General features: G+C 38.5%; 2 protein-coding genes across 2 annotated transcripts in view; one reads left to right on the top strand and one right to left on the bottom strand.

Annotated features, from left to right (window-relative positions):
- The window catches only part of LOC108037762 (ras-like protein family member 10B), a 43,896-nt gene that overhangs the window by 2,980 nt on the left and 27,538 nt on the right, over positions 1–13,378 (top strand). The window lies entirely within an intron of this gene.
- On the bottom strand, positions 9,297–11,000 carry LOC108037745 (casein kinase I). The gene has a single exon (XM_017114397.2). It carries the CDS (start codon positions 10,958–10,960, stop codon positions 9,506–9,508), a length of 1,455 nt encoding a protein of 484 aa, XP_016969886.2. The 5' UTR covers positions 10,961–11,000; the 3' UTR covers positions 9,297–9,505.

Genomic DNA, 13,378 nt, shown 5'->3' with positions numbered 1-13,378 from the left:
GAAATTACGACCGAAATTAGGTACGTGGGCGAAGTACTGGGTAGCTCGGAATATTGAGTGAGTGGAACGGATGGGGCCTCTCCTTCTGGCCTCCTTTAATTGAAAGTTGGTAAGCTGGTAAGACTGCTTGCCAGATGCAGATTCCCTTGTAGGAAAATTTCATGAGAAATCATGGCAAAAATTCTAATTGCTGGAAGGAATTTCAATACCAAAAACTTTGGCACAAATCCAACTGAAATTGACAGAAGCTATGCTTCCAATTCGAAATCAGGTTTGCCTCCATTCGACCTCAAATTCTTCTGTAAACTTTAATGTCTAACTCTTATTTGACTATGGCGCGAAATATTCTACTATTGAATGGCAAACAGATGAACATTTATTTATATTCTATGAAGTTTGCTTTATTTTAAATGCTGCTTTTTTGGCATTATTTTTAAGTTATTTAAAAACAAAAATAACAGAAAGTACATTTGCCTTTCTCTATTTTGACGAATTTTTAGCACAGTGTAGTTGTTAAAAAGAAGAACTATATTTTTCTCTTTGAGTATAGTTCACCCTTTTTTGACCCAGCTTCAGAAATACTATTAATAATATTCCAGTCATGTTGCAAATCCCGGGAAGGGCACTTTAGTTCAGGACTCATTAGCTTCAATAGCTTGCAAATCACATGCGAGTGCCTTGCATTTATATTTGAAGGAAAAGTAGCGAGCTCGTGATGATGAATTCACTAAAGAATTTTATGAGGGCTCGACGGCATTTCTCAAACAATAAGTTTAATGCAATTAAATTTAAGTTCTGCTCCATTCTCGTATAATCCATTATGGCACTAAATGCTTAACTGCTCTCGCTTGCCTCTAACCATCTTATCCACCATGAACTGCATTTATACATTTTCTTCTTGAAAGCTCTCCAGGAGCCTGTCGACGCTGCAGGACACCGAAAAGTTTCCCTGAAAGAAGAAACTTGTCCAACTAAACTAGAAAGTTATTTGCGAATGTTTCGTTTTCTGCACTTTCTAAGCAAAAGTTGTACAACCTTCCGATGAAATCGCATCGAGGAGAATGAAATATAATAAAAACACGCTCTGAGTTTGCCTTTTTGATAAACAATTCAAACACGAAGCCCCCACACATGCGACTCCAGATGCAATAATAATTTGGGTAAGACTTTACAACTAAAGAGCTGTGTGGTTTCTTTTTTTGAACGGCTGCATATGCTCCAGGATTGTGTTATGCCCAAGTAGTTGGCTTCTGCTCATACTTAAAATCAAGTGCATTTATCATTTTGCTTACGCCTAGTAAATGCCAAGGGTCTGTGATAGTCACAGTTTTAATGATAGAGGAGGCTTATCTGGTAAAAACATAAACATATAAAGACCGGTATTCCAAATACCAGCCAGGAAAAACCTAATAATATATGCAATTAATTTAGCAACTGTCCTGATACCAACGTCTTTCTTGTTTCAACTGAATCTGCGAGCGTGGCCCTTATGTGTGACTTTGGCATCATGCCCAGCAATAAAGAATTTCCCAATGAAGTCATCCCCACCCCGTTGAAATCCCCAGACCCTTCTTTATGATCCCCAACATCCTTTGAGTCCCTTTAGGAGCAACTGTCTGAGGGATGTTTATTTCTGTAATTGTTGTTGTCTCGTAAATTACAGTTTTTGCCAGAGTCCTTTGTCCCTCTCATTGTGCACTAGCTTGAAAATTAATATAGACATGCAAAATGGCTGACTCAGCAGTTTGCAGTATCCTTTTAAGTCGCATCCTTTGCGACCGTGCCTCCGCTTGTATTTGCATTCGAAATTATACTGTCGCACTTGTTTGCTAAAGGCAGGTGAAGCTTTTAGTGTTATTAATTCCCAAAGAGGCAGGCAATTTTGGGGAAAAGCCGACTGTGAGGCAAGCCAAAAAGTACATTTGCAAATGGGGAGTGGACCGAATAGAAGTGCATTAAATTAAGTGAAAAGCGGCTGTCTTCAAACTTTCAAAATGGTACTACATAGTCCTCTATGTACTTATATACTTTGTATGCAAAAGCTCCAGCCATACAAAACTCATCTGAATTGAGTGAAATAATTGTTATCCAAATGCCATTGTATGCTAAACCAAAGCCTCTTAGAAGCTTTGGATGGTAGAACATTTAAGCCGTTTCAATGCGTTCAATTTCAATGCAATTGACCCGGGCTTGGGTTTTGTTGCTAAGCTCATTATTGGGATTATGCAAGCAGATAGAGTCGGTAAAACTTACCTAAAGCTTTTTATGTCATTTTGATTTGATTTGACCACCAAAAGGTGGTGAAATTAACGCCTTAAGATTAAGATTAATTATACATAACCCACCTTTTAGACACTTTATCTTGTAAACAAAATTGTGCAAGTCCAATATGATAAAGAACGAATGTTGTGGAATTCTTTTTAGTTGGATTAAAATACAAAGGTTTTGTCTTTAAGTTATTGTGTGTATTGCATTAACAATATGGTGTTCTTCATACTAAGAACTGTTTTCGCATCCTCATAATAAGTTTAAAGTACTATTAAAACAAGATATTGTGTCCAAATCTTATGCAATGTCTTGATAAAAACTCGTCACACGACAGCTTAGAGTCCGAAATTTGAACTTTCCTTGAATTAATATTGCAAGCGCTGGGAACCTACAACACCTGTCGTTAGAAAGTTTCTTACCAGCAAATACTTAAAATTCTTAATTAAGACACAACGCCGAAAAGGAAAAACGAAATGAATATCGAAGGAGAATTAATTGTCTAAGATATCGCTAGGATGGCAATCAAAGGCAATTAACAGGACAAAGGTCCGAAAGCCGCTTAAGGAAATGACAGGGTCCTTCGCCCTTCACTCACACCTGCACTTCCATTACTCTTTTCTCTTCAAACTTAACTAATTTTAGCTACGCCTTCTCTTTATTTTGCTTGGTCGTGGCCCACAAGTATAAAAAGGAGTAAAACTGCCTAAATGTTTCAGCAATTAAAAAGGGTCATCCTTTGGTGTAGAAAAAGAAGCCCTATAAGAACAAAACAGAGAGTTTTTTGTTGTCGTCGAATTTAAAAATGGACCTAGCCAATGGTAAAGCAATATAAATTAGGTAGACCTTTGGTTACCCTTCCACATATTTATGATTAAGAAAAAGAGAATAGAATGGCTCACATTTTGTGTCTGGATGTATTTCTTAAGAATCAATAAATTTTTAAACTATTTATTTTTATAAAATAACTGTTTTTAAACTGGTCAAGACAATAATGTCCTAAACACTTATTGAAATAAAATAACTTTAAAAAATTAAGAAGTAAATCGTAGGCATCGTTTTACACATTGTCTTTGAAAACAAATAAATTATGAAATCTGTAAATGAAAATGGAAAATATTTGTCGATTAAATCAAATGGCTTAAATCGTTTCCAAGTTTTAATTTAAAAGTGTTATACAATTTATAAACGTTAATATGTACGTTTTCAAACGTTTTCAGTCATTCACAAATGTAACAGTTTCCCGATACCCTTTTCATCCGCGTTAACAAAAAAATCCGTTTTCGCTTGCCTTTTTAGTCGGCTTTCCCTTTTTGCCAACTTTTTGTTTGCCTGAAAATTGGTTTAATGGCCAAGCCCTTTGGCAAACACACACATAGACGGACGCATATTGGGGCAATTTCGTGGGAAGAAGCGGGCCGGACTAAGCACGCGACATGCTCGGTCCCTCTTCCACTGTCAAAGAGGAAAAAGTGCGGTGCCACTGAGTAAAATAAATAAATAAAGCGAAACAAGCTTAACAACAACATGGAAACTTTACACAAACTTTTGTCCCCCGTGATTGTAGTTGTAGCCTGCCGATGAGCCTGATAGATGTGTCAATAAAATCAATATTTGCTTTGCCTTTGCGACTAAATGTTCAATTAGCGCATCAATCAAAGACGCTTGAACGAATCAAATGGAAGTTCGGCTGTGTGTTTTGGGCCACTTGATACCGGGCTTAGTGATGATTTAGGAGTGAATATTAACTGTGTGATTAGACCGCAAATATTTAACTAATTAGCTAATAAGTTAAGCCCACACAAAGCCAAAATGCTGTGTACTTAGTAAATTGAGTTTGGTATAGGGGAACTGTGGCAAATTAAATCTATTGACTGACTTAATTCGCTAAGTAACTGTGTAAGCTTTAATTTAACAAAAGACAAGATCCACTTTTACGACAAAAGTTGATTGTCAAAAAAAAAAATTATTGTCAACAAGAAAAATATAACAATTGTGCACTCTTTTAACCAATATGTTGCCTACATAAATGCCTAAATAGGAATTTTAAGCAAAATCAAACAAATATGGTAAGTCTAAAAAAAAGAAAGCGTTGATTTTATATCTTGTTTAAACCAATAATATTTTCTTGGTTCATAAAAAATCCGATTTAGTCGAATTAACATTACATAACAAACAACCGTTTTCTACCATTAAAAATATATGTTATATAGAGTTGTGCCACTTGCTTAATATATGTTTTGATTATGAGTTTGTTTAAGTGTCAATTATCCTAAGAGATTGTCCTCTTTTGAAAAGCTTTCCTATAATTTATGGGATTGCGTTATTGCGTATGTGATTTTTGTAGATCCTTGAAAGCCAAGCACAAATCATGATTCGCCGTAGCGCCACACAATCATATGCACTTAATCAAATAAATGGGTCGACGTCGACCACTGCCTTGGCCCCAACTCAATTGGAAACTCAGTTCGTCGGTTGATCCCGATTGCACGTAATGCGATTTTAGCTGCATTAACAGGATGAGTGCCATTGCAATCATTTATGCGTATTTAAGAGCATTAAGCGCGTAGCAGACGCATTAATCATACGCCACATGTGCCCCGCCTTTCGTCTGCTTATCGACACAACTTGCCTCGTGGCATGGGTAATCATTTGCCATGTTGACTGATTTGCAGCAACAGCAGCTCCCTGAACATCTGCTGCTGACCACGCAGCAGCTCCCTCGATACAACAGTGGTCGCCACAGGACGAGATTGATTGGATTTGACATAACTTTAAGCAAATTTGTAAACTACGTTTCTAAAATAGAAGTTTCAAAGTTTGTTGGTTTTGAAAAAATAGGCAAAAGGCATTCAGTATACTAAAAACCTATATTGTTGTACCACAGGATGTCCGGATTTTTTTATTTATTTCTAATAAAAGGTAAATTTATGATATATATTATTTTTATTGAACGCATACATCCTGTTTTGTTGCTATGTAGTAAATTGAATATTGGGAAATAAAAAAATTGTTTATCTGCCAAAATGAAAATTTTTAAGTTAAAGTTTTAGATAAGTCTTTCAAATGTTTGTTAATGAGAAGATTAATTCCTGGCTTTTCTTTTAGTTAAATATTTATCAATATTTTTTATTGGCTCTAAAAATAAAATAACTAGCCCAGTGTACATTGCGAAACTCAGCCACAAAGTCACACAAAGTTATGCAATGAAACTTGCCAACAGAGAGTGCGTGAGTTTGAGTGCTCGTGTGTGCCCGTGATTTCTGCATTTGTGCCTGTTTGTGAGCGAAGGCAAATTTATGGCTGAATTTATGGGGCCCGAGACCCCTCAGAGGATATCAGTGGGTCCCAACGAGTGTATATGGTACACAGACCGTATATGGTACACAGTCCTGTTCCAGTAAATATCCGTGTACTGGGGCTCTGGCGTAAATAATTTACTGTGAATTCTTTACATATTTCAATTGAATAATTTATGAGCACCAGAACAACCTTATGGTTCCAAAGGCGAATTATAGGGTCTGATATAGATACATTAGCTGGTGAATTTGGATTCGGCTTGAAAAGGAAATTGAAACCTTTATAAAATATTTGAATGAAACAATTTTTTTGTTTTATATGAAAATATTAGAATGAAAGTGATTATTTTGTTTTAAATTAGAATAGTATATTTAGTTTATTAAATCTTAGTTTACGGACAACAAAAAATTATCCGATCAGATCCTCGGGATATACTTATATGAATATATATTATTTATGAGGGCAAAAACGTATTATTCATTTGATTACAAACATTCAGAATATATAAAAGTTATAAAAATCAGACGACTATATCATATCATTGAACTGACATTAATAAGATCCGAAAAAGAAAACGATGATAATAGTAAAACCGACCAAACTTCTTTGTTCCTTTTCACATATAACTAAAAATATATTTTGCAAAAACTATTTTTCAAAAATACGAAAATCAAAGAACTCTGTCATAAGGCTGCCTTGGAACTTAACTTCTTTGTTCTATAAAAATCGATATAAAGTATTTACTTTTTGTTATAGCTAAAAGGAAATAAAAAATTCGGCTTGCAGAAACTACTTACTTTTAAATATAAGAGTATATATACACTTTTAAATGTTTTACTCTTTTTTGATAAAGAGTTCAACTGTGAATTTAATTATGAACTGTTATGTCTGTTTTATTATAGAAATAAAGTGTCGATAAACGACCGACAGTTTAAATTAAAATAGTGGGAAACAACCAGTTGCGCCAGTTTTCTCAATTTCTAATGAAAGGATTTCAATGTAGCAATACATTTGAATTTCACCATTGCATAATTAATATTTGCCACACATGCAACATTTTTAATTACTTTGCCGTCTAATTTATTTTTGGCCACAAGGCAAAACGATTTCCAAACAGAAATGTGGGGCTAGTTGTTTGAAACGCTGATTAAATTATAATTGTTATAAATGTCCGTCGTTTGCGGCTTATTTAATGAGTCGAGGTTCTATAAAATTAATGCAATACAATATTAAATCAAAGTGAGCATACAAAGAAAGCGTGTTCTTTAAAGATTAAACATCCAACAAACGGATCAATTTTCTGCTGATTTTAGATGTATAACTTAAAAGAAAAAAATACATTGGTTTTAAAACCTTTTTGATATGTTGAAGGTGTGACTTTTTTAATTCGTTTATATGTGTTTGTTATCTAACACAAAAGGGTTTGTTTTAATTACTGTCAAACACCAATGACAAGGAGTCGGCCCCAAGTGTGCAGTTGCACTTTTTACTAGCAAATTTGTTTAATTATAATAAGCTGGAACGTTTCTCCTTTGAATTCAGAATAAACTTATCTAATTTATATACATTTTACTAACATTATTTAAATTTAAATTTAAAAAAAAGACAAAACTAATTTTAATATTTAATATCGGTCTTATAATAAAATCATTTTTAAAATTTTTATCTGCACAACAACGGGTACAATACTCGAAAAAAGTTATTAAGCTGTGATATTATTAAATAGGTTCTCAATAAAAGCATCATCTTACCTAAGCAAATAAAACATATAACAACAACATAATGATCTCCCCGACAGTGACAATATTGCTAATACGCAACGTTGCCGTCGTCTCAAGTTAAGGTACTCATACATAATGTGACGGTCCCATCGGACCCACTCACATGTCCTCATCCACTTGGTATTCGGATTCCTATCGCCACTTGGCATTGACCCACAAATTGCACAATTTTCGTTAACTGCCCAATTTGAATGTCACCGAAGTTCATCGAGCACCCATCATTGGACCCGGCCCGAGTTCGCAGCCATCTATAATGTGTCTGTCCACTCGGCCAGTGCCTCTTATAAATAAAACACAGATTTGTAGCCATTTTGTTCAGCGAAAAAAAATTAACTTAATTTGAAATGCGGCGGTCCAAAAGGAAAAAGAGAAAACCAAAGCCAAAAGCCCGCAAATATTTTTACGCTTCAGCGCGTTGTGTACGTGTATGAAAACGCGTATGAGTGTGGGTTTGGCTGCCACGGGTATGTGTGTGTACTCCTTTCGTGGTGTGAGGTTTCCGACATTAGGCATGCATTCAAGTTCTTAGGAAAGTTGCCTAGAGTGTTTTGGGTGGGAGTCCCGAGTCCCCAGACTCCGCGCGTATCCCAAAACTTGGGATGTTAAATGGGCGTGGCATCGTCTGAGCCACGTACACTGCAAAAACTTTCGCCTGCGGTAAAAATGAAGAGTATTTTTAGGCTAGAAACTAAAAAGACTAACTCGTATGTAACTGGAAAAATAGTTTAATTATGAATAACACTTAATAGTTTAAGTTATTATGACGCGTTTCAGTTTTTACACATATTTTAAAATTTAGATTTTATGATTAAATTGGAAAACAAAACATTTTTCTGATTTCGACCTTTAGTTAAAGACCTTTGGTTAAAAGTGTAAATGATAGCGTTGAGGTCAAATTAGTCGTAAATAGGATTTTAAAATCAAATCGTTTTTTAAACGATATTAAATTTTATACTTTTGTTCTTGACTATTCGCTAAGATCAAAAAAAACAACAATAAATTTCTGATCAAAATTAAAAAATTAAATCATCTATTTTCTCTGTTCTCGGTTGAATAAAGTTAATACAAACTACTTACTAAACATAGGTTTTATGTTCCGTTTTTTCTTTCGGTGTAAGCCAGGGTAAGGCAAGTTATTTATAGATTTATGCACCCTCACGCCCAGCCCGAAATCATCATTGCCGCAGGACTCGAGGCCGTGGGCAAATATCGCTTTGGGCCAGCAAATAGTTAATTCGCCATCTGTGTTTGCTTTGGAGTGCGAGGATGTGTGTGGGTCCGTGTGGGTGAGCTCCAGTCCACATTATTGCAGCGCGACTGGGCAAACTACTTTTCCTCGGCTGCGTTGACCCTATTTCCTTCCAAGCCACTGGGGTAATCTTTTATATGCTCTCCGGTCTCAACACTCGCCCTCCTCCGCCGCACTTTCTCAAGTCATGTCGGGGATCTCGTAACGTGTCCTGGCCGGGCCAATAATTAACCCCTTTATTAATATCCTTACTACAAAGGGCTCATATGAGCTGGCTGACTGTGTGTGCTTGTTACACTTGCCCATAAAACTTGGTCATCTGCCACTACCACTCGTAATCGGGAATAGCTCTTAAACAGAGAGCCAAATTCTTTTGCCATGCGAAATTACAATACAAATATTGTTTGGAAATCTCTGTGTTAGACAATCTATTATAAACTATTTAGATTTTAAATAAAATACCTTTCATGACTTCTAGTCGTCATAGTAATATGTTGAACAAATTTTACAATTTACATTGTGTTCTTATAAGACCTCAGTGAAAATATATAATATAAAAAACTTTTTAATCTCACATAATTATATGGAAAGGAACTTTAAAATGACTAAATTTTTCCAAGTCCCTGTTAACTTTCTTATAAGATATCGTTGTTAGCAACGTCTGAAATTGTTCCATCACCTTTGAGATGCCAGGGTATCGATTTCTCTTCCAGGACGCCCCACAAAGTTCCGCCCTTATTGTTTGCAAAGTTGCCAGATGGCTTCTCTTTTCCCAGGCAAAACTTGCCAATTACCCGAACCGTTGACTCGACGAACAAAGGATTTGGGACTGGTGAATGGGTAAGTCATGCTTAATATAGTTGCTCGGCAGTTAATTAACAACACGCAGAGACATATACAACGCGTAGCATCAAGGGCAGGGCGGCATCCGGTGGGATTTCTCGGGCTGCTCCGGATGAATCCGCCTCCGCTCGGTCTGCAGCTCCAGCCGGCGATCTCGGAGGCGATTCTTGTGCCGGTGGTAGCTGCAGGAGCAGGCCTTGCGTTCCTTCTTTGGGGATTTGTCCTCGTGATTACGGTCTTTTCCTCGATTCCCATTCCGGTCGCGTTCCCTGATTGTATTTCCAGTTCGCTCCGGCCTCTTGTCCCTATTTGTATTTTGATTCCTTTCCGAATCAGGAGCCTGCTCCCCAACCCATTTCTCATTTCGATTCCCATTCCTGTCCCTCTCTAAATGTATATCTCTTTGCCGATCCCCATTTGTTTGCCTTTCCGTGATCCTTTGACCCGTTTGCTTCTGCAAAGCGACCCAGTCGTACAAGAAGTCGTACAACATCATCTGGTTTCGGAAGAGCACCTTGAAAAGCTGGCGCAGATACACATAGTCCGGCTTTTGGTCGAAGGGCAGCCTGCGGCAGTACTTGAGGTACAGGTAGAACTCTGTGGGAAAGCCAGAACAAAGAGTTTGCAGTGGGAGACTCGCCTTGGACTCGGCTATCCTCTCGTATTTCTGGGCATGTGACTGCGCCCGGATTCCCTGCCACGGAAGGCGACCCCGCCGAAAGTAGAGCAGCAGGTAGCCCACGGACTCCAGGTCGTCCCGTCGCCCCTGCTCCGCATAGTGGGCTCGGATACTGGCATACCGCGCCGTGCCCACCAGGTTCCGGTTATCCGAGTACCCGATGTGCTGCTGCGAGCGCAGGCTGTAGAACTTCTTGGCCAGCCCGAAGTCGATCATGAAGACCTGGGTGCGATGGCGGCCCAGGCCCATCAGGAAGTTGTCCGGCTTGATGTCCCGGTGGATGAAGTACTTGCGGTGGAGGTACTCCACGCGGGCCAGGATCTGATCGGCCAGCATCAGCGTGGTCTTCATGCTAAAGGTGCGCGCGCAGAAGTTCAGGAGGTCCTCCAGGGTGGGGCCCAGCAGATCCATTACCATGACATTGTAGGCCCCCTCGGTCCCGTAGTGCCGCACGTGGGGGATTCCCACCCCGCCCCTCAGGACCCCGTAGATCTTCGCTTCGCGGGGCAGCATCGGATACTTGACCCCAGCGCTCTCCACTTTTATGGCCACCTGCTCGCCGTACTTGAGTCCTTCGGCGCTGAACAGTTCGCCGAAGGAACCGTTTCCGATTCGCTTTACCAGGCGGTACTTCCCCGCCACTATGATTTCCGGCAGAGATGGCCGCTCGTCCGAAGATCGGTGTGATCCCACCCGTCTGTGGCTTTTCTGTGCATTTCGGTGTGATTGTGGTGGATGGTTTTGCTCCTTGTGGATCAGGGTTTTGGGTGGATTGGGATTGGGATCGGGGCGGCCTTGGCAACGCCTCTCGTCAGTGGCACGCCCCTTTTCCGGTTCTGCCATGCGTCTTGGCGGAAGAGAAATGTTTTTGGCGATCAACAGCTGACACCTTTGATAAGTATGATGTTATGTATGATTGATTTTTCGAAGATTTCAAAGGCAAATTATAACGAAAAGTTCCCTACACTTATTTAAACATATGTTTTTATTGATTATTTAGCACAGATTTGGTTGCATTTAGTCAGCTAGAGTAAATTTAATCAATGCAGACAGAAGTCAATCTAACTTCACTTCCCGTCTTCAGTGTCATTTTGAAAATTTTCATTTTGTTTCACCCTTCAATTGAAATTGTTTTCACATCAAGTTTCCTTCTGCCTTTTTGGTTTCTGATCATTGGTTGGCACTTATTTTCCAATTAGCTGTAGAGAAACTGTCGAAGCTATGTCCATATGTCTGTCAAATCGAAATTCTCGCTGACATCGCACATACGTTCAGTGGTGAGGATGTACTACACCGAACCGGATTAATTTACTAAATTGATTACGTAACTTGACTGGCTCTATCATCTTCACATCCACCACAGACTTTGGCATCATACCCATCACGTTGCTGCTACTCACTTGAATTGCTTGGCAGTCTGTTCAAACTGGGGCATGGAATACTTGCCGTTTGGGCTTTGCAAACTGCACTTTCAATTAGTGAATTTGACCCGCCAATGTTGCCTCCAATCTGTTATTTGCTTTTTTCACCATTTTTAAAAACAAAACATACTCCCTTTATCATTTTTTCGTCCGAAATATTTCACATTTGGTGCTTTTCAGCTCTTTCTATATTAACTATTATATATTACTGGCATGCTTTTGAGTTGATTAAATTTATGGACATACCGATTGTAAACATCCATAATTCAATTACATGGCCTGTTTTGTGAGTGGATTTACATACATTCCAAAAATGTTTGGTAAGCAGTATGTGAAATGGAAACTACGCATAATGCAAAAGTTGAAATGGCAAAATTGTTTTGCATACTAGGCACAGTTGTCATTTACAGAAAAGTTATGGTAAATATAATTATACTGAGCACAAATGGGTTCAGATTTTGTTTCAAATGCTGATTTATTTTTGTGTGAATAAAGTATATCTGAACTTCGGCTAAGTACTTTTATTTGCAATTTCGTTGTATATTCTTGCTCTAGTCTACGGTATGTGACTTTTTGGGGAAATATTTGAATCTTAGAAAAAAACCGCTTGTACCAAACCAAACCGGAAAATGTCCAACGGTTTCAGAAAAATTATTCTTTCCTCTTCCATTTTAAATTGTGGGAATTGTGGGTCTTAATATATGTCCGCTTATAAACTGCAATAAAGAAAACTAATTGGCCACCCAAACAAATTGTGATGTTGAATTTACTTCCGTAAATTTCGGGAAAGGTTCTGTGGGGGCCTTTAGTAGCGACAATCCAGACAACTAAATGCGTGGATCCGGCCTTAAGCCCTTATTTATGCCATGCGAATGGGTACAATGGGCGGATGGCAGAGCCCAACAAAGCCACATTAGTCCCGACTATATGGGTATCTCCCTGTCCACGTCTGGCAGTTATAGCTTCATAGCCACATGCCCACCAAAGACCACCCACACGCATGCAATAATGCTCCTTTTATGGCTGCTTTGCAAGAGGCTCTAGGACGAAGAAGTGGCATTAATTTAAAGCTTATGGCGCATTAATTTTAATTAAAATACTGCCACAGCAGCTAGCAGCAATAAAAAGCAATGTTATAACTATCCAATCCACCCTACATCACCATTCACTCTTTTCTAACATAGAATGTTGGAAAAGTTCTCCATAAAGCTTGGAATGATTAGCCATTTAAAGTGACTGCGCACTTTTGGTAGGAACATGCCCCAACCCAATCTCTAATTTGCTATTTACCGCATCTTGTTTTTTATTTGCGGGTGGTTCCGACCTGGTCCCATCAAAGTCTCGTTTTTCACATTCCTGCCTCGGCAATTGAAAACAAAAGTCCCGTCAAAACTTATCCCTTCCTTGGCCACGCCCTCCTAATCCTATTTGATGGCTTGTCAAAGGTTATGGCCAAATTGTCGGCACATGCTTCGCATATTTCATAGTTTTCGCTTGTTCGTTTGTTGTTTTGCCGAAGCTTCAAAACTTTTTGGGCAGCTAAATCATTTACATACACGCTGGTTTGCCAGCCAGCTGGAGTTGTGCGGCCACATGGCGTATGTGTGACGTGATGTCGGGAGCTTCGGGATGCTGTCTTGCTTTTGCTCGATTCATCTGTAAGCGCCTTTTCGGAAGTGTTGAAAAGTTTGCAGTTTGATTTGTCAACAATGGAAGTGGCCTGGGGGTCCAAGTGAATCTATAAATATCCTTCATTTATAAATGTCAGATGTGAAATCTTATGTTAGACAGTAATATTTACTACAGGGTAGTACGGTTTTTAGGACTTAAGACAGTAACA

Source organism: Drosophila rhopaloa, unplaced genomic scaffold (assembly GCF_018152115.1).
Source record: "Drosophila rhopaloa isolate 14029-0021.01 unplaced genomic scaffold, ASM1815211v1 contig_155, whole genome shotgun sequence".
In the NCBI taxonomy this organism is placed as follows: domain Eukaryota; kingdom Metazoa; phylum Arthropoda; class Insecta; order Diptera; family Drosophilidae; genus Drosophila; species Drosophila rhopaloa.
This window is presented reverse-complemented; position numbering and strand designations above follow the sequence as displayed.

Bases quoted from the DNA above. Each gene is read 5' to 3' on its own strand.
- LOC108037745 (XM_017114397.2), bottom strand. From the start codon at position 10,960: ATGGCAGAACCGGAAAAGGGGCGTGCCACTGACGAGAGGCGTTGCCAA.